The following is a 22,736-nucleotide window of genomic DNA, read 5'->3' on the forward strand; positions in this document are numbered from 1 at the left end:
GTAAAGACTGGAGGGGGTGTCTGTACTCCTGCTCTCTATATGGTAGAGGAGATGCACAGAGGACCCCAGCCAAGATTCTCTTTTCTTGGTGCGTGGTCGAGCAATCAAGGCCTAGCTTCTCAGGAGGTAATGCAGGCTGGTTCCTAAGTACAGTGTAGTCCCGAAGCACCCACAAAGGAATGTCCGCACACTGTATCGGTTAAAACACAGTCTTTATATAATTAATATTCAAAGATATATACAACATCACAATAACGCACAGTGTGCTTGGAAAATCAACAATGGTAAATATATACAGTTCTATAGTAGTACCACAATGATTATTAGATCTCATTAAAGTGCATCAACTATATGGTCATAATGTCACACAGATCAATAAAGAGGAAACCAACAATAGAGAGAGGAAGGAAAGCAAGATGGTTGAACAATTGACAGAGTACTGGTCCCGCTACCTAGACACAGTTCTGTGTGGCGATCCCCCCCCCACCTGGACAACCTGTAAAGCAAAGATATATCACAAACCCAGTCCATATATTGTTCACACCAGACTTCCCAATAGTTCTGCAACCCCAAAGTACCTGGCGTTGTAGCGTTCCTCGTCAGGGAATCGACGGCCCTCCTTGAGTGCCCTCCCTTTAAGGCAGGAGTCATGGATCGTCGAATGTCCGACGGAGAACAGGTTGAGCTACGACAGTGAAGTGGCCACGTTGTTCCTAGCGGTGCTCATTGATGGGGAAGTGTAAACATCCTGCAAGGAAGAGGTGTGCGGGGCACCTCGGTGTCGATAGTTCTGGACCGCAAAGAGTTTGAAGAACTGTGGCCCAGCAAGGGCGTCGAGTCGTCGGCGTCTCTGTGGTCTTTGGGTGGCGGGAAACCCACCGGCGGATGCTCCTCGGTGCGTGGACGGTCAGGCCTTCTCCAGCATGATACAGCAGCGAAGATGCAGACGAGAGCGTCCTTGGATCAATGAAGTTCTTAGGCAAACAGGAGCACGGCTCTCCAGTCAGCGACGGCGGTCGTCGACAGTGGTGGTCAACAATCCGGGCACTTCTCTTTGGAGTTCCGCAGCAGTCCCCATATCGGGTCGGCAGCCTGTCGAAGGTCGGTCTACCAGGGAGCTTTGGCAAAGATCTGCTGGTGCACGATGGTCCCTCATAACTCGGGAAGAGGGTACCTTACCAGGTACTCTCTGGGTCAGTGTTAGGACAGTTTTTCTAAAGTCCAACTAAGGGCTTAGTAAAACCATTCTACTGAGGCAGTACAAGACAGTACAAGACAGTATAAGGCTGTACCACCTGAGTTTGGGGTAGTGTGGACAGAGCAGTCAGGCTTATTTTAGGAGGGGGAGAGGGCAGTAGATACAGTACAAGTGAAATTGTAATACAAATGATCCAAAGAAACACTGACACACTATGTATTGTAAAAATAAATGATTTATTTAAATACAGGTAAGCCCAGATAAATCTAGGGGTTAAGTAAGTACTAACACATTATATGAAATCACAATATAAAACACAACACTATACTTGAAAGTATACAAGCCCAAATATAGACTTTATTTGTAACACCTAACAGTAGTTCTAGGGAAGTCAAAACCTTGTTATACACATTTAGCATTGGTCAAGCCTATTCTTTGGGAGCGAAAGACAAATGGTTACTTTCAGATTACTTTTGGTAATACAAGGGCAGTAGGCTCTTCTAGTTGTACAGTGACTCTTGGAACAAATCACATAAACAGTCAACTGGACAATATACTTGTTGGTGAATAGTAAAATACTTATTCTCATTAATAATATGTATTGTGTTATAGTTTAAATTGTAAACTTTACACAAATGACATAGAAAGACATACTTATTCTAGGTGCAGTAGAAACCTATAACTACTTTTGTCATAACACACAGTTATACCAGGTGAGTAAAACCTAAGGATGTAATATACAATTACAGATGCTTTGGAAATCAGGGAACCCCAGATTGAGGTAAGCAATAACCCTGGTAACTTGTTTTGTATGGCACACAGCTAACACAAGGTAAGTAAAACCCACTTACTTTAACTTCACAATGAAGGGGAAAGTAAAACCCAATGTCACACTTTAGTGAATAGTTATTCTAGGTAGGCAACAACCTAATGTAGACTTATTAAGGACAGGCTAGCAGCGAGTCAGTGGAAGAAAGACCCAGTTGGGGGACACTCATACAGTTATCCTAACAGGACTAACCTGGTGATACCAACACAATACTTTTGTAAAGAGGCACAACCTAATCACAGGAGAGTAAAATACCTTTACATCTACTTTCTTTTAGACTGGTAAAACAGTGGCTAAGGAAGAAAAGATGTTAACCATACTTTTAAGAATAGTGCATCACACATTCAAGATCAGTAAGAACTTTTGTAACTGTTCACTCTTAGAATTACAGTTACCCACCAACTCTTTACAAGTAAGTAAAACACTTGATTTCTTTTCTAGGCAGAAGTCTCAACCCTTCAAAGTCTTTTCCTTATTCTTGGTTTGATTGTTCTCAGTGGCAGAAGGGGGGTCACTAGGACTAGTGACCAACAGGCAGTGTTAGAATACGTTCTTTAGTAGCAAAAGTCAGAGTTCCCTTAGGAAAACTGGGCAAACAGGTGAGTACTTTACTTCTAGGGTTAGAAGAGGGTCCAGGGGCTTCACAGAAGACACCCCAGCAGGATTCTAGCAGTGGGACTGGGTGTACTGGATGAGGGACCTCCCAATTACAGAAAATGCCCCAAGACTACACAGAAATCCCAACAGGCTTAAGATAAGTATATACCCAAGCCAACACAGTACCTCAGCAATGAAGAAGAGATGCAGCAGGAGAACTTCAGGGACTGCAGCCAAATACCTGGTCACTGGATTCTTTTGTCCTGGAGACTGAACACAAGACCTCAGAAGGGACTTTGCAGAAGGGATCGATGAAGAAGGCTCTAGGCAAGATTTCTCCCATGGCTGAATGCGGTTCTGTGGGTTTTGCGCCTTTTCAAGGAGCACAGAAGAAGACAGAAAATCACAATTGGATTCTCATCGTTTAAAAGGTCTAGCACTCTTGTGAGGGGACTTTTCGGACTTGATTAGTGTCTCTGGAGATACACCAGGATGTCCACGAAGTTTCAGTGAGATTCCGAATTCAGAAGACCGTGCACTGCACAGTGGCTGGAGGTCCCAGGGTATTGGGGTATTCCAAGAACGCAAGGTCACAGCAACCCGTGGGATGGCTAAAAATGCAGGTCTTCTTTAGTCTAGTGGGTCGCACTAGGCTATGGGTTCGGGTCTTTGTTTTCGGAGACCCCAGATCGATTGGAAGGAAGGACTGCAGCAGGCTCCGGTTACACAGCAGGGTCTCTGGTCGCTGGAAATCATTCCCGCCGCTTTTCCTTCATCATCCTCTTTGGTTTTCTGTTCCAGTGGTCGACATGACTTCAGCTTCCAGGTTTCCAGTATTTATCAGGAACTACAGCACAACTTCTGCATTCTCTCCTCGCATTTTACAAGAAAGGGACGTCTGGTTGTCCAATCAGGGCAGCCAGCCCCCCACTGGGATTTGTCCCAGTTGAAGGAAGGTGTGAGACAAAGGAGGGGGAAGGTTTGGTCTTCTCCCCACTTCCTGTGCTTACAGACTGACTAGAGCCTGGGTGGGGTGTCCAAGGGACTCCCGCCAAAGACAAAACTCAAACAAAGGAATTTCTCACCCTGGATGTCAGAGGAAGATACAAGAAACAACAAGAAATACTAAAACGGCAGAAAAAGAAGACGGGGGCCACTTTGGTAAAATGAGCCCCCTTAAGTGCCTTTACTGCAGCTGTGATTACAGCCCGCGGTAAAAGTCTACCAAATTAGTAAAAGGTATCACTGCCACCAGCCATTAAAGGTAAGCTTGTCACTGTAACAGAATGGTTACAGTTTTAATGTGAAAGGGGATACCTTATATCTCCCAAGCACTCCAAATAAGGTGGGGTGTGCTGTTTTCACAGAATAAATTGTGAAAGGGATCCAAAGATCCTTTCTACCCTTGGGAACTGTAGTTCACTCGAGGTTAGCACAAGAAAGTTAAATGGGGAGCCCCTAGGGCAACCCAGAAACAACAGGTACTTATTGCCAATAAGTTGTTAGACATGATAACTTTAAAAAGACACTATGGAGAGTCTTAAAAATGACACCCATAAAAAGAGTTAAAGATTAGGTGAGTGTGGAAAAAGTTTTCCACTCACTGAGATAGTAATGAAAAATATCCCACTAGAAAAGCAAAAAGTTCTGGAGTTGAACCAGGAAAGGAAGATTTACCAGCTCTTTGGAAATCTTACCTAACAGTCAGTCCTTGGAGGCACAGCAGCTTTCAGATTGTGAAGGAGAGCAAAAGCAATTCTTCTCGTCCAGCAGGGCTTCAAGGTCAAGCTTCAGTTACTCCAGTTCTTCGTCTCAGTGGACTTCAGCTTCTGAACAGGATTCCTAGGAGTGAGAGGTCCCCAGATATACTGTCGATCTTCCATTCATTCCGCTGGATCACACTCAAGCATCCAATCACGACTAAGGGCATCCAGGCAGGCAGCCAATCAGGCACACGGTGCATTCAGGCCATTCACTTCTCTCCAGACACTCACAACAAGTTATGTGCATTGGGACAAGTACCAAGCCGTTCAACACTCCACACTGCATTCATAGGCCCTCATTACGACCCTGGCGGAAATCGCGGTGCAAAATGCACCATGGAGCACGGCGGAAAGCTGCCGATAGCGCCATGGGGGTTGGCGGATTTTCCGCCCCATTCCGACCTTGGCGGGGCGGTAAATCCCCATCCCCCATTTTACCCTTCCCCATTCCCATTTTTGCCCCATAGGGTATAATGGGAGTGGGGAAGGCGTTAATTACGCCACCGTAAAATACGGTGGCGTAATTAACGACAAGGTCCCGTAGCGCCATGGATTTCTCCGCCCGGAAAAACCAGGCGGAAAACGCTCCATGGCGCTACGGAAACTCGTAGTAGGGCGGACGGGTCCGCCGCGAATAACGCTGGCGTAAACCCACTCCGCCAGGGTCGTAATGAGGCCCATAGTGTTTACAGCCTGTCTGGAAAAAGTGTGAAATTCAAGTGTCAAAACAGACCTGTGTTTTAGGCTTTCCCTTGGCCCCAGGTATGTGCACCCACACATGTGAGGTACCGTTTTCATCGGGACACCTGTGGTAACACAGAACGGTAGGCCATGTGTTGTTGGCGGCGTGTTTCGATGGGTGAGCCGAGTGAAATGAGCGGAAAATGCATTTTTTTCCCCATATTTCGGACTTTGCGAGGGTGTCTGGGTAATACATTCTGGGCTCATTTGCGCAAATCATACCTCTGCCGATTCCCAGGGGTGTTCACTTTTCAGAAATGCATGGGGTTCCCTGTTTTCCTTGGTGGCATGCACACCCGAGGCCCATATCTGTATGGTGTGCCGTCTGCAGAAAGTGTGCAATTCACGTGTCAAAATAGACTTGGGGTTACCTGTGTTTTGGGCTTTTCCCTTGGTGCCCAGGTAGGAGCAACGACACACATGTGAGGTACCGTTTGCATCAGGACACCTGTGGGAATGGGGGACGGTAGGCCATGTGTTGTTGGCGGCGTGTTTCGATGGGTGAGCCAAGTGAAATGAGCGGAAAATGCGTTTTTTGTCCCAATTTTCGGACTTTGCGTGGGTGTCTCGGTAATAGATTTTGGGCTGATTTGTGCAAATCATACCTCTGCGGATTCCCACGGGTCTCCTCTTTTCGGAAATGCATGGGGTTCCCTGTTTTCCGTGGTGGCTTGGACCCCTGAGGCCCATATCTGTATGGTGTGCCCGTCTGCAGAAAGTGTGTAATTCACGTGTCAAAACAGACTTGGGATTACCTGTGTTTTAGGCTTTACCCTTGACGCCCAGGTAGGTGCACCCACACATGTCGGTTGCCGTTTTCATCGGGACACCTGTAGTAACACAGAACGGTAGGCCATGTGTTGTTGGCGGCGTGTTTCGATGGGTGCGCCGAGTGAAATGAGCGGAAAATGCATTTTTTTTCCCCACATTTCGGCCTTTGCGAGGGTGTCTGGGTAATAAATTCTGGGCTGATTTGCACAAATAATACCTCTGCGGATTCCCACGGGTGTCCTCCTTTCGGAAATGCATGGGGTTCCCTGTTTTCCTTGGTAGCTTGGACCCCTGAGGCCCATATCTGTATGGTGTGCCCGTCTGCAGAAAGTGTGAAATTCACGTGTCAAAACAGACTTGGGGTTACCTGTGTTTTAGGCTTTACCCTTGACGCCCAGGTAGGTGCACCCACACATGTCGGTTGCCGTTTTCAACGGGACACCTGTAGTAACACAGAACGGTAGGCCATGTGTTGTTGGCGGCGTGTTTCGATGGGTGCGCCGAGTGAAATGAGCGGAAAATGCATTTTTTTCCCCACATTTCGGCCTTTGCGAGGGTGTCTGGGTAATAAATTCTGGGCCGATTTGCACAAATCATTCCTCTGCGGATTCCCACGGGTGTCCTCTTTTCGGAAATGCATGGGGTTCCCTGTTTTCCTTGGTGGCTTGGACCCCTGAGGCCCATATCTGTATGGTGTGCCCGTCTGCAGAAAGTGTGAAATTCACGTGTCAAAACAGACTTGGGGTTACCTGTGTTTTAGGCTTTCCCCTTTGCCCTCAGGTATGTGCCCCCACACATGTGAGGTACCATTTTCATAGGGACATGTGTGGGAACACGAAAAGGTATAACATTTGTTGTATGTGTGTGGTTTTGATCCATTTGCTGGTGCCCTTTGTCACACAACCCTTTAATTTCCCAAATGTGCCCTACATGTAGTCGCTGCTTTAGGCCCCATACACTTTTGTAACCAGCACAAGTCACCTACCCTTGAAAAGGTCTGCCTGTGCTCTTTCAAAAAAAGTATGCTTGCCGTTCCTCACCACATTCGTTTTCCTGATTTACACATGCTAAGTGCGTCTGTTCAGGCCATAAGCATAAAACTCTTGCGTACCATGGCTCAGTGTTTGGCTTGTGGTATTGCTTGTTTTGTAAAACACTACAAAAAATGTGTGCTTTCCTAACTGCAAGAGTCGGGGGAATGTAGCAGAGCATTGCTTTTCTCAAAATTCATAGAAGCCATTGCAGTACCAAGCCAACCATGTCCGCCACATCCCTTTTTTTTCCAGTCATTTTCCCGCTTTTCCCCCAATCTATGGCATTTTCCCATACCTAGTTGTTGCCCGACCTACGCAAATCACCCCTTTCTAAACTTGGAATTTTGTCTACTTTTCAGAACTATATGCCTTTCTGTCCTCCAATTCGGCTTTCCTACTCTTTTCTTCCATTCCGTCCATGCATGTCCAATTGGCAAAAATGGCCAAAACTGCCTACCTCTCACAAAATGGTTGATAACCACATCAAAATAATTTGTTTTCGTTTCCAGGAAATCGGGGAGTTCAGCACAGTAAACCATTTGTTCCTAGCTCTTACAAGGAAAAATCCACAGGCTTCTTTGTACATCATTTTATTGTCATTTTTTGAAAAAACGCATCAGTGAATGTAGCTTGCAAATCTACGAGAGATGGAACAGGTGATAACAATGACGAGAAAAAATCTGTATATGCAGTTTATGACTTAATAAGAGAGGGATCTGGTGCAATGAATGCAGGGTGGTCCAAAGATGTAGGAAGAATACATCATAACAGGGAGTGGAAGGATGGTTATATGGACAACAGAAATGGGGAATTTGACAGAGCTGATGTTACACAAAGGGAGCCAAGAAATCAGATAGCAATTCACAATATTCAACTGAAGGGGGATGTTGAGACAGCCTCATTTTATAGATGATCCTAGTGTTACTTTAAACTACATGCTTCCTAATGGAGCAGCCTATTCCCTTACTCGTGGAAGGATCCTGTCTCTCTTTAATGAGATTCCCTGTCTATCCCTCTTTTCATCTGGGGATATCAAGTTAATTGATTTTATTCACCCTGTTAGATTCAATTTTGTTAGGATTGTATTTCATTTGCGAGCTATTTATGAGCTTGTTCTCTCAGAGGGTGAATCATTTAACAGATTTGGGTATGATTTGTTGAATGATAGCCTAGGTCCCCCTAAATCAGGGGGAGGTGATCAGGGAGAAATCCCTGGAAACATGTTAAATCCAACTACTGATAAAAGTGAGGAATCCATTAAGCCTGCTGGATCTTCTAGAGAAGTGGAATTGAGATAGCTGGCACTGACCGTAACAGAATCTATCTCTAAAATCCAGGGGCTTAAGGAGAACTCTTAGCATCAAATGAGGTCAGCCTGATCTCGTGGAACTCCAGGGATCATGGTTTTTAAAATAATCCATTGAAATGTGTAATAAACTCTCAACCTGAAGCTTTGTCTGTATACAAGAAACCTGGGCTACCTATGTGCTTTCTCTGGATGGTTTCAGGAACTTGCTACAAAGAAATCAAAAGGCAGACCTTCAGGTGGGCTCTTGATCGTGGTCAGAAATGATCTCCAAGGGAAAACGCTGAAAAAATGTTACATAATTAGAGGGGTCATCGCTGTCCTATTTGAGTTTAGTAAACTGAACTTTCCAGCATATCTACTGATTGTCAATATATACTGGTCCCCAGATTCTGATTTAAAAGAGACTATAGTATGTATTGATCTTGTTATTCTTGAATGTCAAGAACTCTGCTCTGAATTGAATATTATTATTTTGGGTCATCTTAATTCGGAAATGGGAACTAAAGTAGGGAATTGCTCTAGTGAGGACACTTCTAATAAGGATAATAAACGAGTGGAAAAAGCATATACTCACTGGGGTGGCACCATAACACGCATCCAGAGTGAGATATGGGGGTGGCACCATAAAACGCATCCAGGGTGAGATATGGGGGTGGTACCATAAAACGCATCCAGAGTGAGATATGGGGGTGGCACCATAAAACGCATCCAGGGTGAGATATGGGGGTGGTACCATAAAACGCATCCAGAGTGAGATATGGGGGTGGCACCATAAAATGCATCCAGGGTGAGATATGGGGGTGGTACCATAAAACGCATCCAGAGTGAGATATGGGGGTGGCACCATAAAACGCATCCAGGGTGAGATATGGGGGTGGTACCATAAAACGCATCCAGGGTGAGATATGGGGGTGGTACCATAAAACGCATCCAGGGTGAGATATGGGGGTGGCACCATAAAACGCATCCAGGGTGAGATATGGGGGTGGCACCATAAAACGCATCCAGGGTGAGATATGGGGGTGGCACCATAAAACGCATCCAGGGTGAGATATGGGGGTGGTACCATAAAACGCATCCAGGGTGAGATATGGGGGTGGTACCATAAAACGCATCCAGGGTGAGATATGGGGGTGGTACCATAAAACGCATCCAGGGTGAGATATGGGGGTGGTACCATAAAACGCATCCAGGGTGAGATATGGGGGTGGTACCATAAAACGCATCCAGGGTGAGATATGGGGGTGGTACCATAAAACGCATCCAGGGTGAGATATGGGGGTGGCACCATAAAACGCATCCAGGGTGAGATATGGGGGTGGTACCATAAAACGCATCCAGGGTGAGATATGGGGGTGGTACCATAAAACGCATCCAGGGTGAGATATGGGGGTGGTACCATAAAACGCATCCAGGGTGAGATATGGGGGTGGCACCATAAAACGCACCCAGGGTGAGATATGGGGGTGGCACCATAAAACGCACCCAGGGTGAGATATGGGGGTGGCACCATAAAACGCATCCAGGGTGAGATATGGGGGTGGCACCATAAAACGCATCCAGGGTGAGATATGGGGGTGGCACCATAAAACGCATCCAGGGTGAGATATGGGGGTGGCACCATAAAACGCATCCAGGGTGAGATATGGGGGTGGTACCATAAAACGCATCCAGGGTGAGATATGGGGGTGGCACCATAAAACGCATCCAGGGTGAGATATGGGGGTGGCACCATAAAACGCATCCAGGGTGAGATATGGGGGTGGCACCATAAAACGCATCCAGGGTGAGATATGGGGGTGGCACCATAAAACGCATCCAGGGTGAGATATGGGGGTGGCACCATAAAACGCATCCAGGGTGAGATATGGGGGTGGCGCAATAAAACGCATCCAGGGTGAGATATGGGGGTGGCACCATAAAACGCATCCAGGGTGAGATATGGGGGTGGCACCATAAAACGCATCCACGGTGAGATATGGGGGTGGTACCATAAAACGCATCCAGGGTGAGATATGGGGGTGGTACCATAAAACGCATCCAGGGTGAGATATGGGGGTGGCACCATAAAACGCATCCAGGGTGAGATATGGGGGTGGCACCATAAAACGCATCCAGGGTGAGATATGGGGGTGGTACCATAAAACGCATCCAGGGTGAGATATGGGGGTGGTACCATAAAACGCATCCAGGGTGAGATATGGGGGTGGCACCATAAAACGCATCCAGGGTGAGATATGGGGGTGGCACCATAAAACGCATCCAGAGTGAGATATGGGGGTGGCACCATAAAACGCATCCAGGGTGAGATATGGTTTCAATTTTTTGAAGATCGTGGCATGTACTGTGTGAATTATTTGTTAAACTCGACCAGTGATGGCCACACCTGGACCAATGGAAATTCTCACTGAACTATAGATTACGTTTATGCTACTGAGGGTTTTTTTTTTCAACCTTGTCAAAGAATGTATTCTAATTCCCACACATAAAAGTGATCACAAAATCCTTAAGGTGACCTTTCTTTTGGACCTTATTAATTCCACCGGTGGCCATTTCCCACTTAGGTTGGATATTAGTAAGTCCTGCAATCGTATCACATGGCATAAAGGGAACGTTGAGAAAGTAAATAAGGTTTTTATGCATGATTTTCAGAATATTGAATTTAGCAAGAATTTTACTTTATATACATATAAAGCCTTCAAACACTATCTCGAATCTGCAGTGAGGGATACGTATGGAGGTAAGCAATGCAGCATGCCCAGCAGGAACCATCCACATTCCTACTGTGAAGCAATGAGACACCTTAAGAAAGTAAGGAACAAGGAATTAAGAGCAATTCACAACATCTCCCCTCAGAAAGACTCCATTCCTGCTCTAGTACTTTTTTTTTTTTTAATGGAAAAATAGAGCAAAACAATTACACGTAAAACTCTACCAGAACGATGGCAAAGTAATGTTGTCATCTCTATCTGACTTCAGTGCACGCAAGTTCTGGGCCTTGGTAAATAGACAAGCAGAACTCCAAACAATAGCACAAATGGTTACTATTAGACCAAAGGCATGGGAAGGACATTTTTGGCAACTTTATGCCCCTCTGCTTGGGAGTGGCTAGTACCTCTGAACATATGATGCTGCCCCTGGAATATTGTTTTTGGCTAGGCAGCTATTAAAAATCTAATCTCCTGCAGCTCTCCCTCCTGCGACCCAGGCCCTAACATGCTTTCAAATGTGGTACTGAAGGCAAATATTGAACTCTGGTCAAAAATCTTATATGTACTTTTCAAGGACATATTGTCTCTAAGGACTATTCCTGATAGATGGCATCTCTCCTATATTGTTCCAATTTACAAGATGGGTGATAGGGCCTGTCCTCGTAATTGGATGCAGAGTTTAAGATCTTTGCCGGCATTATTTTGGAACATATTCAGGAGTGGATGGACATGGCATTCTGTCTATTTTCCATTTTGGATTTAGGCGGAATGTTGGCACAGATGCTGGAGGCCTTTTGATCTCTATCATGCAAGAGAATGCATGGAAATCAGGAAATGTGCTGATATGTTACCTCTATTGGTCTTACGTCAGAATTTGATCTTATCGATAGAACTATCCTGTGGTCCAAGTTATAGCAGCTTGGCATGCCCTCCCCTTTACTCTCTATACTCTATTATCTTCATGAAGGCACTAGAATAATAGAATGTAATGGACTTAGACAAGGGTGCATTTTTGCACCAACTGTCTTTAATTTTTACATTTTAGACATGGGAGGAAACAACGGCTTTTGCTCCACCCAAAGGTGAAGGAAAGAGTGTGTGTTGGACTGCTTATACTGATGATGTTACTTTGTATGATCACACGCCTCTCGGCCTCCAACGACTTCTTAGTGTATTTAAGAAATATACTGTGTTGAATTCACTGCTAATCAATAACAAGAAAACTGTATTTGTATATCTATCCTATAGGAAAAGCCCTATTAAATTATCATGGTTTTTGAATCATGAAAAGTTACTTGGGAGACCAGTAATAAGGTATGTTTCGTGAATATCTTGAAAAGAAGGTTGCTCCTCTTTAATGTCAGCTGAGAAAAATGGACTTTATGTTTAGTAAATACTCAGATCTTCCTTGTTTGCACCTTTATAGAAGCAAGACTACTGCTCAGCTTTGTTACTGACTCGAGTTTGCTCCGCTGTGGTGTAGAAATAAAAGGTCAAAATATGAGCCTAGAATTTTAAAAGCTATCTTTAAATGTTTTCCAAAATGTGTTCCACTCTCAGCCCTTCGTTATGAACTTGGGCTCATGTTTGTTTGTTTGTTTATTGATTTGTAGGGTGCACCGAACCCGAAGGTAACTGGGCACAACGAATACAAGAATACTTAAAGCTTAGGTTGCAGGTTGGACAGGAAAGGGTTACGTGGGGAGAGGGTTACATAGGTTACATAATACAATCAGAGAGCAGCAGAAAACATTCAAAGAGGAATACAAAGGCATTATGAGTGGGTACATGCATCAAATATAAAGTGTAAGTAGAGTATGGATCATATGTCATTGGTGTGTAGCCAGTTCAAAGTGTTACGTCAAAAGCTGAGGAAGGATTGGTCAGCCCTGAGGGTGAAAGGTAATGCGTTCCATGATTGGGCAGCTTTCATTGGGAAAGTTTTTAACTTAAATTTAGGGAAGTTCAGAGAGAAGTAATTTGCCTGTCTCGAGGGGCGGGTAGAGGTTTTCCTAGAGATTCTCTCTGATAGGTATAGAGGTGCAGCATTGTTGAGGCATTTAAACGTGAGGGCAACTGTTTTAAGCAGAATTCTATCACTGATCTTCAGCAATGCTGTTCTTTTCTGAATTCTGATACGTGTTCTCTAGTAGGTACGTTCAGAGCAGTTCTTAGCGGATTGTTCTGGAGGCTTTGGATCTTGTCTAGTATGTATTTGTTTGCACCTAAGTATAGGGCGTTACAGTAATCCAATTTTGAGAGTAGTAATGCTTTGGCAAGGATAATGCAGCTAGCTTTGGATAGGAATGGCCTACACGCCCTGATGAGTTAACATGTGTAGGCAGTTGAAGATGCCAGGGAGTTTACCTGTTTGCTTAAGGATAGGGTGGAGTCAAGGTAAAAACCTAGAGTTTTTACTTCTTTGACTACCTTGATTGTGATACCGTCTATGATGAAGGCAGAGTAGTTGGTGTCCAGCTTTTTTAGGCTATTGGCCGATCCAAGAATCAGAAGTTCTGTTTTGTTGTCATTCAGACAGAGGCCGTGGGTTGGCATCCATGCCTGAATGAGGAGGTACATTTTATTTACCAAAGCCGTGTCCTCACCGTAATTGCCCAAAAGTGGAATAAGGATATGGGTGTCATCTGCATAGTTAGAGTGGGTGATACCCAGCCTGTCCAAATTGTCAAACAGAGGCTTTGTAAATATATTATACATGGTGGCGATCCTTGTTGAACGCCACATGTAGTCTGGATAGGGTCTGCAGATGCCGATGGGGAGAAAAAGTGCATTGTTCTATTGTTTAGGAAGGATTAAACCCATGCTATGGCATCAATCGAGAAGTGGGCCGCCGATGCCAGGTGTTTGCACAGAACTTCATGGTCAACCAGGTCAAAGGCGGCTGACAAATCCAGGAGGAGAAGCATAGCAGTTTTCCCTTTTTCCTTGAGCTCATCAATTTGTGTTTTAGGTCAATTATTGCCCGATTGGCGGCACCCTAGCAGGTGGTTGGCCTCAAGGTAATTCTGAATTTGTAAGTAAGCTACTTTGTCAATTATTTTGAGAAGGAAGGGCACCCTGCGGATGGGCCTGTCATTTGTTGGGATGGAGGGGTCCAGGGTATGTTTTTTTTTTTCTCAGGTGTAGGACCCAGGACTCTTTTAGGTTACTAGAGACCTTATTAGATGTGAAAGAGGAGTTAATTAATTTCACAATTAATGGTGCTAGTTCTCTCGCTGCATCGTTGATTATTTGGGCGGGGCAGTTGACATCCTTGCAGTTAGATGGTTTTAAAGATAAGATCAATTTTTCAGTTTCAAGGATGGATATTTTGAAGAATCGAAAAGGTTCTAAGATGCTGGCAGGTTTAGTTGGATTGGTGGATTGTGGTTCAGGATTGGGCAGGGTAGCTTTTTCAATGGCTATCTTGTTTCGGAGAAGTGTTATTTTGTTAGCTAGCACATTTTGTATGTTTGTGCACCAAGGCTTGTCCTTAGGCACGTTGTCTGTGGGCGGGACATGGGATTCCATTTCTCGTAGAACTGTAAATAGTTCCTTAGTGTTGGAACTTGAATTGGTGATTCTTTCGTTATAAAGTTCTTTTTTAGTGCAAATGATTTCCTTTTTGTAGTTGTTTGCAAAGTCAGTCAATTGTACTTTATTGTCATCTGTAGGATTATGTCACCAAATAGATTCTAGTTTCCTTTTTTGGAGTCAAAGGGTTTTGAGTTGTGGAGTGAACCAGGCATTGAGATGTGCACACTTTTTGAATTTGCACATTTTCAGGGGGTTGGGGGGGGCAATGATGTCAAGGGCCTTGGACATAGTATTGGTATAACCCTCAACAAGGACGTTAGGGTCTGAGGCGTTTGAGAGTGTGTTGAGAGAAGGTAGGATGTGTGGGAATAGCCTTTCCGCTGTGATTTTTTTAAACTTCTGGTGGGCAGGGGTCGTGCCATGGCATTGTCTCTGGCCAGTTGTCTATTTATTTCTAGGGTGAAAGCAATCAGATGGTGGTCAGTCCACCGTTGAGGGATGATCGTGGTGATAGAGGTTTGCCAGTTCAGGTCTGCCACCCAATCTAAAGTCCTCCCTTTGACACGGGTCGGTAGGGATACTCTTTGGGTCAGTCCTTGTTCTGCAAGGATGTTAGCTACTGCCTGAGTATTTTTGTCCGCAGGATCGTTAAATCCGAGGTTAAAGTCACCCAGTAGTAGAATTTGGGAGGAGTCTTTGGTGTTATTGGTAAGAATGCTGGAGATATCCTCCTCATAAGGTACCGATAGGGCCTGGAGGTCTGTATAGTAGGTAAATAGTTAAAGTGCGACAATTGGAGATTGGGAGTTTGGCAAAGAGCATTTCACAGGATTTGAGTGGGAGTGGTGGCATGAGTCGCATGGCGAGGTTGGCTTTACCTATAAGTGCTAAGACAACACCTCTAGCATTAGATCTATCTGCTCTAAGTATTTGGTAGTTGTCAGGTATTGCTATTGTTAAGGCTGGGCCAGCTGCATCGTGCAGCCATGATGCAGTGACAGCTAGAATATCAAGGTCGTCCAAGGAAATCAGGTCAGCTATTTCAGAGGCGTGAGCCACCAATGATCTGGCATTAATTAGAGCTCTGAAAATCGTGGTCATATTTCTGGGGTCCTGTGGTCTGTTGAGAGTAGGTTTAGGTGGATTAGTTGTGATTTTACTTTTGTTTGGAGGTTAGGCTGCTATGCTCGAGTTTCTGACTAGAGTCTTTTTGACTGTAGTGAATGCAGATTCAAGCCCTCGGGCGTAGTTGTTAAGGGTACGGTGAGGATTCATATTCTTGCTACTTCTAGGCTCATAGAGGCAGAATAGTCTAGTTCTTAGTCTATTATTTCTGGCCGGTAAACGACAGAGTGCGCTCTTGATGTTGGTCATTGGGGAGGCTATAGTCTGTAGGGAGATAGTTACTATCAGAAGGGAATGTATGGTCCACTGGGTGTTATTGTGGACCATGTTTCTCAACTAATGTAAGTCTTCAGGTTGCTCGAGATTGGTGGACTGATAGTCAACCAGGGATTACGGCTGTCATTGGCCAGTGCTGATAGTTGAACTGGAGGTATTGCAATCTATGTCATAGGCATGTAGTCACACATAGGCTGATTAAGTGGGCCTATGCAAGTGCAATACAAGGCAGAAGGCAGATTGTTATGCAAAGCTAATTATAGTAGACTAGTGCAGATTGCTGCATGGGACTAGGTGTCACACATAGGCTAGATCAAAACAAATAGTAGACTTGTCATAGGTACTGGTTGATAGTAGAAACAGGCATAGGCAGGTACAATTTGGTGCATAGGGCTGGTCATCACACATAGACTAGAGCAGTACAAACAGTAGGCTGATCATTAGGCACTGGCTAGTTGTATGTAACAAGCATAAGCAGGTACAGATTGGTGTGTAGGGCTAGCCGTCACACATAGTCTAGAGCAGTACAAACAATAGGCTAATCACTAGGCACTGGCTGATTATAGGTAACAGGCATAGGCAGGTGTGGATTGGTGCAGAGGCTAGACGTCACACATAGTCTAGAGCAGTACAACAGTGGGCTGATTAAAGGCAATGGCAGATTGTAGGTAACGGGCCTGGGCTAGTGCAATCCAGGGTGGGGGGTTAATCAGCAAGCTTAGGCTAATGCCGTCTTAGCAATTGGGTCATCATGTCTACTTAAAGTGTCGCAGAATGGCAACAATGTTCTCTTCATAGAAAGTTGACTACTTGCAAATTCTACTTTATACGCAATTATGGGTCATGGCCTCCAGAATGGTTCTGCTGTTTGGTTGTATTTGCGTGATATGGAGGCGGAAAGTGCATGAAGTTCTGGGTAGATTGGGAATTCCTTATATCCAATCCTTTGAAAGTGAAGAATCTGCTACAACCCTTTGATTGGAATCAGACAGTGGAAGATGTATCCCAATATAAGTTCCATAAACATCTTGCGTCACATTGTTGAAGCATACCTTTTGAAATTTCCGGATAGGCTTTGGAGACAGGATTTCACGCGCTTCTGGTTTAAAGTGATAAAAACTGGTGAAATGATTGTCATTAGAGAGGGCAATAGTTGCGATCTCTCTGCATGCAGATACTGTAAGCAAGCAGAATTTCTAGAAACATTGAAGCATATTCTGCCTGAATGTGATGGTTTACGAATGGAAGGTGTAAACGGTTGTAGCCAATGTGTCCCTAATACAGCAAATGTGGCTCTTGAAATCCTGTGGCTAGAGATGCTTCATGGCAATAGACTCAAATTGCAGTTGGCAGTAGTACGTCCTCCAAGGGATACTTGCAAATTGCAAGTGCAGGCTGAGTTATCATTACTTTAAAAGTATGGACATTTTTGTATTTCTAGCCTTTTTTTAGTGTGCTTTTGGTTATATTTGGTATAGGATTATTTAAAAGTAAGATTGGATTAATCAATATCATCTCAAAGAAAGTGCCTTGAGATCTGGGCCCCCGAATACCGCGATGGAAGAAATGGTTAATCTAACTCTATTATGAAAGTTTTTCAGTTTGTTCCTAGTGGTTATGGTATAGGATTGAAAAATACTTTCCCCCCTTTGTTTTACATAAATTAACTTTATGTCAAACCCTAAGTTACCAGGGCGATCCAGACGTGGACCCCTTGCTCATTGTTCTTAGAGAGGATGAGCTTCACCTCACTGATGATGCCCAACAGGGCTGAAACACGTGTATGGGGTTCCTGTTGGTACTCTTGTTCAGAGGAGAATTGCCTAGCACTTTGGTGCTGGAATGCCCCTGGGCAGGACAAAGACAGATATGCAGGGAAATGTCTTCTCTGTGAAAGGGACAGTGAGCTAAAGACTTGATAGAGTCACTCCCAGGGGTCATTCACCCAAGAACAGGTCATTGGGCTGTGTTTGTGCTGGTAGAGAGATTCCCAGACCCCCCCTTTGTTTTGAAAAATACTCAATCTAATTTTCTTATGTATTATTTATATGATGAAATTATTTGCTATGGAGTGATTTTAAGGACATTTTTTGTAAAATGCTGGACAACATGGATGTACGAATATGTAAAGTTTGTATGATTTATTCACATAACATTTTTGGAAAGGTTACTGTGTAACCATAGTAAACAAATAAATAAGTGCATTAGATTTAACCATACAGAACTTTGATTTCACAATGCAAAAACATGGAATTATTGATCGAGCAAAGCAATTGGTAGATTTGATGGAAGTTGACAGTTTTGGAAACAATTTGAAGCATGCCATGTTTTCAATGTTGTCGTGGATGTAATCTTCTATTTTGAGCATCAAGTTGAAAATATAACAATGTGTTACATTCCCGACTATTAGTATTTTCTTAAAAGTATACAATGTTTACTTCTTTTTGTGAACAGAAAGGGCACTTTCATGCTTTGTGTGGATGTGTGTGTTGATCTTCCTGGATTTGCATTATGTAACGTTATGATGTAGGTGATCACAGGGTACGTTTGGCTATGTAGAAAAGGGCAATTCCTGTTTGGACCTAGAGCTTGACCCCCTGCTCAGACAGCAGGTAAGCATGCACCAACATGTGTTTATTCCCTCTGTCCCCACAGGCTATTCACACCCCCTCTAGTCCCCCCGTGATGTTCCCTTGTGCCCCCCATCCTTCTCGCACACAGATGTTGCCTGTTTTGCTTGATTCTTCTGACCTGCTCCCCCTTGCCCCTGCAGCCTACTTCTACAGGAGTCTGTCTTGATGCATTCTGGTTTCACCATTACCGTCTTGTGGCCAATGCTGGATTTTACTTTTATGGACTTCATTGATTCACAGTGCGTCACCCTTTCTTAACTCTCTTGTACTCATGGTGGCCCTGATTCATGCTGTTCCCATCTTCATCTTGTATCCTGGCTTGCAACATTATGTGTTACTAATGACTTCTGCAATTGTATTTGCTCACCCCTCTTGCTTCTCCACTCTTTTTGACTGCTTACTTTCTGTCTGTTCTAACCTCCTCTCCCTTTCTGCCCTTTCCTATCTCCGCCCCTTACTTTTTTCTATGCATTTACTCTATCAGAATTGTCCCTGGATCTAGTATTATAGCAACCTTGTCTGTCTCCTTTCCCCACCCCTTACTTGTTCTCCCCCCGCAGCACTATCTGAAATGTCGTCAGGCCTAGTACGCTTTGAAACACATTAGGTATAGGCGCTATATAAATAAACTATCATATCATACCATATCATATCATACACTGTCCACGAACGTCATGAGAATAGTTGGAACATATTGTTTTGACTAGCGATTTTAGCTTGCAGGGTGGGCGATCTGAATTACTGCTGTGAGGGCACTTGAACTCAGGGTGATGGATCAATGGATAAGATTAGCACAAGATGGTGGTTCCCGACCTGTGAGTTTCGCATGTGCAAATGTGAGAAAAACAAAGGTAAGATGGACTGGAACATGTTTTAGGATCTATCTATGTATGCTCAAAAATACATGCCAGATCGATTGGGCCAATACAATTCCTGTGATAACTTCCTCTTTAAGAGCTACGTATTTGCTCCGGGCTAGATTTCTTTTTGCTTCTTGGTCTGTTCTTGGTTGCTGATCTCTCATATGTACTGTGCTTCTGCTTTATTTTTCTCTTTCCTTTAGTTCTCTGAGGTTTATGGGCATGTGGTGATTTAAAAATAATAATGAATATTAATATTAATAATAACAATAATGTTGATGATGGATTGGGGTCTATTTACCCTGGCAACTCATATTGCAAAACATCCTCCTGTGCTTCCTAGCATCACATCACCGTCTCCAGGCACACTACAGCCATGTTACAATCATTGAACACAGAGCATTGTCCCCAATCACGGTTATCCCTCTTCCCCATGCATGTAGGCGCCTTGTCACATTTCTTTTCATTCTTCTTCGCCTCACCCATCCCCACCTACATTATGATGCTCCCAGCTATCGCTCACTAACAGCTGCAACAGCAATGTACAGTGACTGACGCATGATGACCCGCACTCTGTGATGAGAACAGGTGTAACCACATCCTAAAATAGCCTATACCTCCAAGGAATAGGAGCTCCTTGATACACAAGCTGAATATGGGCTGCATGAATGAAAAGCAAAGGTAGTGTCAAAACAAATCCCTTGGAAGTCTTACCTCTGACCTTCAAGGTCACAAACATATCTCACAATGGGGCTCCAGTCGAAGCATCCTGGGTCCTTCTTAAGCCACTTCTCAAACTCTTGCCGGGATATGGCAGAGTAGTCCGTAACAATGATCTCCTTGAAGACTTCACAGGCTGATAGTAGCTGGTAGATGGTGGGACCTGTGCCAATATCCATCAAGGTGTCTCCTTCCACAACACCTGGTTTTAAAAATGAAAGAAAAAATGCACGTAACACAATTGGAAGGTTGCTTCCATCAAATATTTCCTCTAGCAACACCATAAATGAGTTCAGAGTGATGCCAGACCCTTGGCTTGAGAATGAATGGCTTTTCAAGTGCACACGTAATAGCTGACCCAGCATATGTTGCCTCACATGATCTGCAGCATGGTACATTGCACTCTTTCAACATCAGTGCACTGGTTACACAATATAGGGTGGTTGAAGGCTGAAGGGCAGTGAGATCATTCTTTGAGAGTGTGGACAGTTCTGTTGTCACTGAGTGAATGCATGCGTAAAGGTAGAGTGTCTGCTTCTTCAAGAATGTCTACATTGTCTACATTGTACTTTTGGATGCCAGAGGCACCTGCACAATGTGAAGATGGCCACTGTGCTGTTAACTCTGGGAATGCATGAGGAACATTTCCACGTGTCAGTTCTAGAGACCTGGGCCCCATTACAGAACGTTTGCACTGTGACACATTAGAAAACCATTGCACCATGACAAGTGCAGTTTGGCATATTATAAGCACCAGGGCAAAACAAACATGTCGATGCATTTTTTCACCAGGGCAAAGTGTGCCCTAGTGCTAATACTTAATGGTATTAATACTAGGACAATCTTTTCTCTTGTGCAAAAATGCAGTGCAGATGTATCTTTTTGCACTAGAGCAGTTCTTGCCCTGGTACCTATATAATATGTCTAACTGAACTTGTCATGTTGCAATGGTTTCCTAATATGTTCCAGTGTTTATAGAAAGAAGGCAAACTTTGGGAACTCGTTTTTCACATTCCGTAAGCGACGTCCCTGACGCCAACCATCCCAACATCCGCTTGGCAACCTTCCTTCACAAACCCCAAACCCTCCGACACCAGACGCTCCTCTAGTCTCATTCTATTCATAAAAGAAAGCAAGCCCCTCCTACAGGGACCGCACCTTCTTCACATCTCGTAAGACACGTCCCTGACGCCACCCATCCCAACATCCCCCTGGCAACCTTCCTTCACATACTCTGTCAGATCATATAACCCCAAACCCTCCGACACCAGACTCTCCTCTAGTCTCATTCTATTCATAAAAGAAAGCAAGACCCCTCCTACAGGGACCGCACCTTCTTCACATCTCGTAAGACACGTCCCTGACGCCACGCATCCCAATATCCCCCTGGCAACCTTCCTTCACATACTCTGTCAGATCATATAACCCCAAACCCTCCGACACCAGACTCTCCTCTAGTCTCATTCTATTCATAAAAGAAAGCAAGACCCCTCCTACAGGGACCGCACCTTCTTCACATCTCGTAAGACACGTCCCTGACGCCACGCATCCCAACATCCCCCTGGCAACCTTCCTTCACATACTCTGTCAGATCATATAACCCCAAACCCTCCAACACCAGACTCTCCTCTAGTCTCATTCTATTCATAAAAGAAAGCAAGACCCCTCCTACAGGGACCGCACCTTCTTCACATCTCGTAAGACACGTCCCTGACGCCACCCATCCCAACATCCCCCTGGCAACCTTCCTTCACATACTCTGTCAGATCATATAACCCCAAACCCTCCGACACCAGACTCTCCTCTAGTCTCATTCTATTCATAAAAGAAAGCAAGACCCCTCCTACAGGGACCGCACCTTCTTCACATCTCGTAAGACACGTCCCTGACGCCACGCATCCCAACATCCCCCTGGCAACCTTCCTTCACATACTCTGTCAGATCATATAACGCTAAACCCTCCAACATCTGACTCTCCTCTGGCCTCGATCAATTCAGAAAAGAAACCCTTCAGGGAGCACCCCACAAGGCACGTCCCTGTAGCCACCCATCCCACCATCCCTCCTGGTGAGCACCCTTTGCATTCCACCAAGTATTCCAACTGCAAACCCCTCAGCATGCTTGCCAGTACCAGTACATATTACCCATTTCCAGCAGCTTTAATTGCATTCTGGACTTAATGCTTGATTGTAAAAATGGTTCACCCCTCTAAGATATGTAGGATAGCTCAGCGGGTTCAGTGATCGCTGCTGAGATCTGAGTGTGATCTGCGGGTCACAGGTTTGAGGGTCGGCAGGACCAACTCAGCCTTCCATCCTTTCGATATCAAGAAATGAGGACCGACTTCAGTTGGGCGATAATTGTTTGCAAGTATGTTCTCTCTACAGTGCTTTGGTGAAAGCACCATATAAGCAGCATAGCATTGTCATTTATGCCTGTGAACCCTACACATGTGCAGCGCTCGGTTCGTTCCAAACCTCGGTGCATGCTCAATAAATACCCAAATTAAACTCTAAAAGGCAATCTAGGAGAACAGTAAGCCGTGTGTGCCTTGCAGCCAGACTGACACTCAAGAGCAACCGCATAGCACATTATGTTTAAAAACTCCAGACAGTCCAAGTGAAAACTTAAA

At 44.6% G+C, this 22,736-nt stretch overlaps 2 protein-coding genes across 2 annotated transcripts in view; both read right to left on the reverse strand.

Annotated features, from left to right (window-relative positions):
• Positions 1 to 20,224, reverse strand: part of LOC138487693 (nicotinamide N-methyltransferase-like) — a 208,342-nt gene extending 188,118 nt beyond the window's left edge. Inside the window, exon 1 of the mRNA XM_069614219.1 lies at positions 20,099 to 20,224. Coding sequence (XP_069470320.1) covers positions 20,099 to 20,123 — 25 coding nt within the window. The 5' untranslated portion in view covers positions 20,124 to 20,224. The remainder of the gene's footprint in view (positions 1 to 20,098) is intronic.
• The window catches only part of LOC138487692 (nicotinamide N-methyltransferase-like), a 69,072-nt gene that overhangs the window by 44,736 nt on the left and 1,600 nt on the right, over positions 1 to 22,736 (reverse strand). Inside the window, exon 2 of the mRNA XM_069614217.1 lies at positions 20,099 to 20,306. Coding sequence (XP_069470318.1) covers positions 20,099 to 20,306 — 208 coding nt within the window. The remainder of the gene's footprint in view (positions 1 to 20,098; positions 20,307 to 22,736) is intronic.

Source organism: Ambystoma mexicanum, chromosome 9, assembly GCF_040938575.1.
Source record: "Ambystoma mexicanum isolate Mex_15411 chromosome 9, UKY_AmexF1_1, whole genome shotgun sequence".
Taxonomy (NCBI): Eukaryota; Metazoa; Chordata; class Amphibia; order Caudata; family Ambystomatidae; genus Ambystoma; species Ambystoma mexicanum.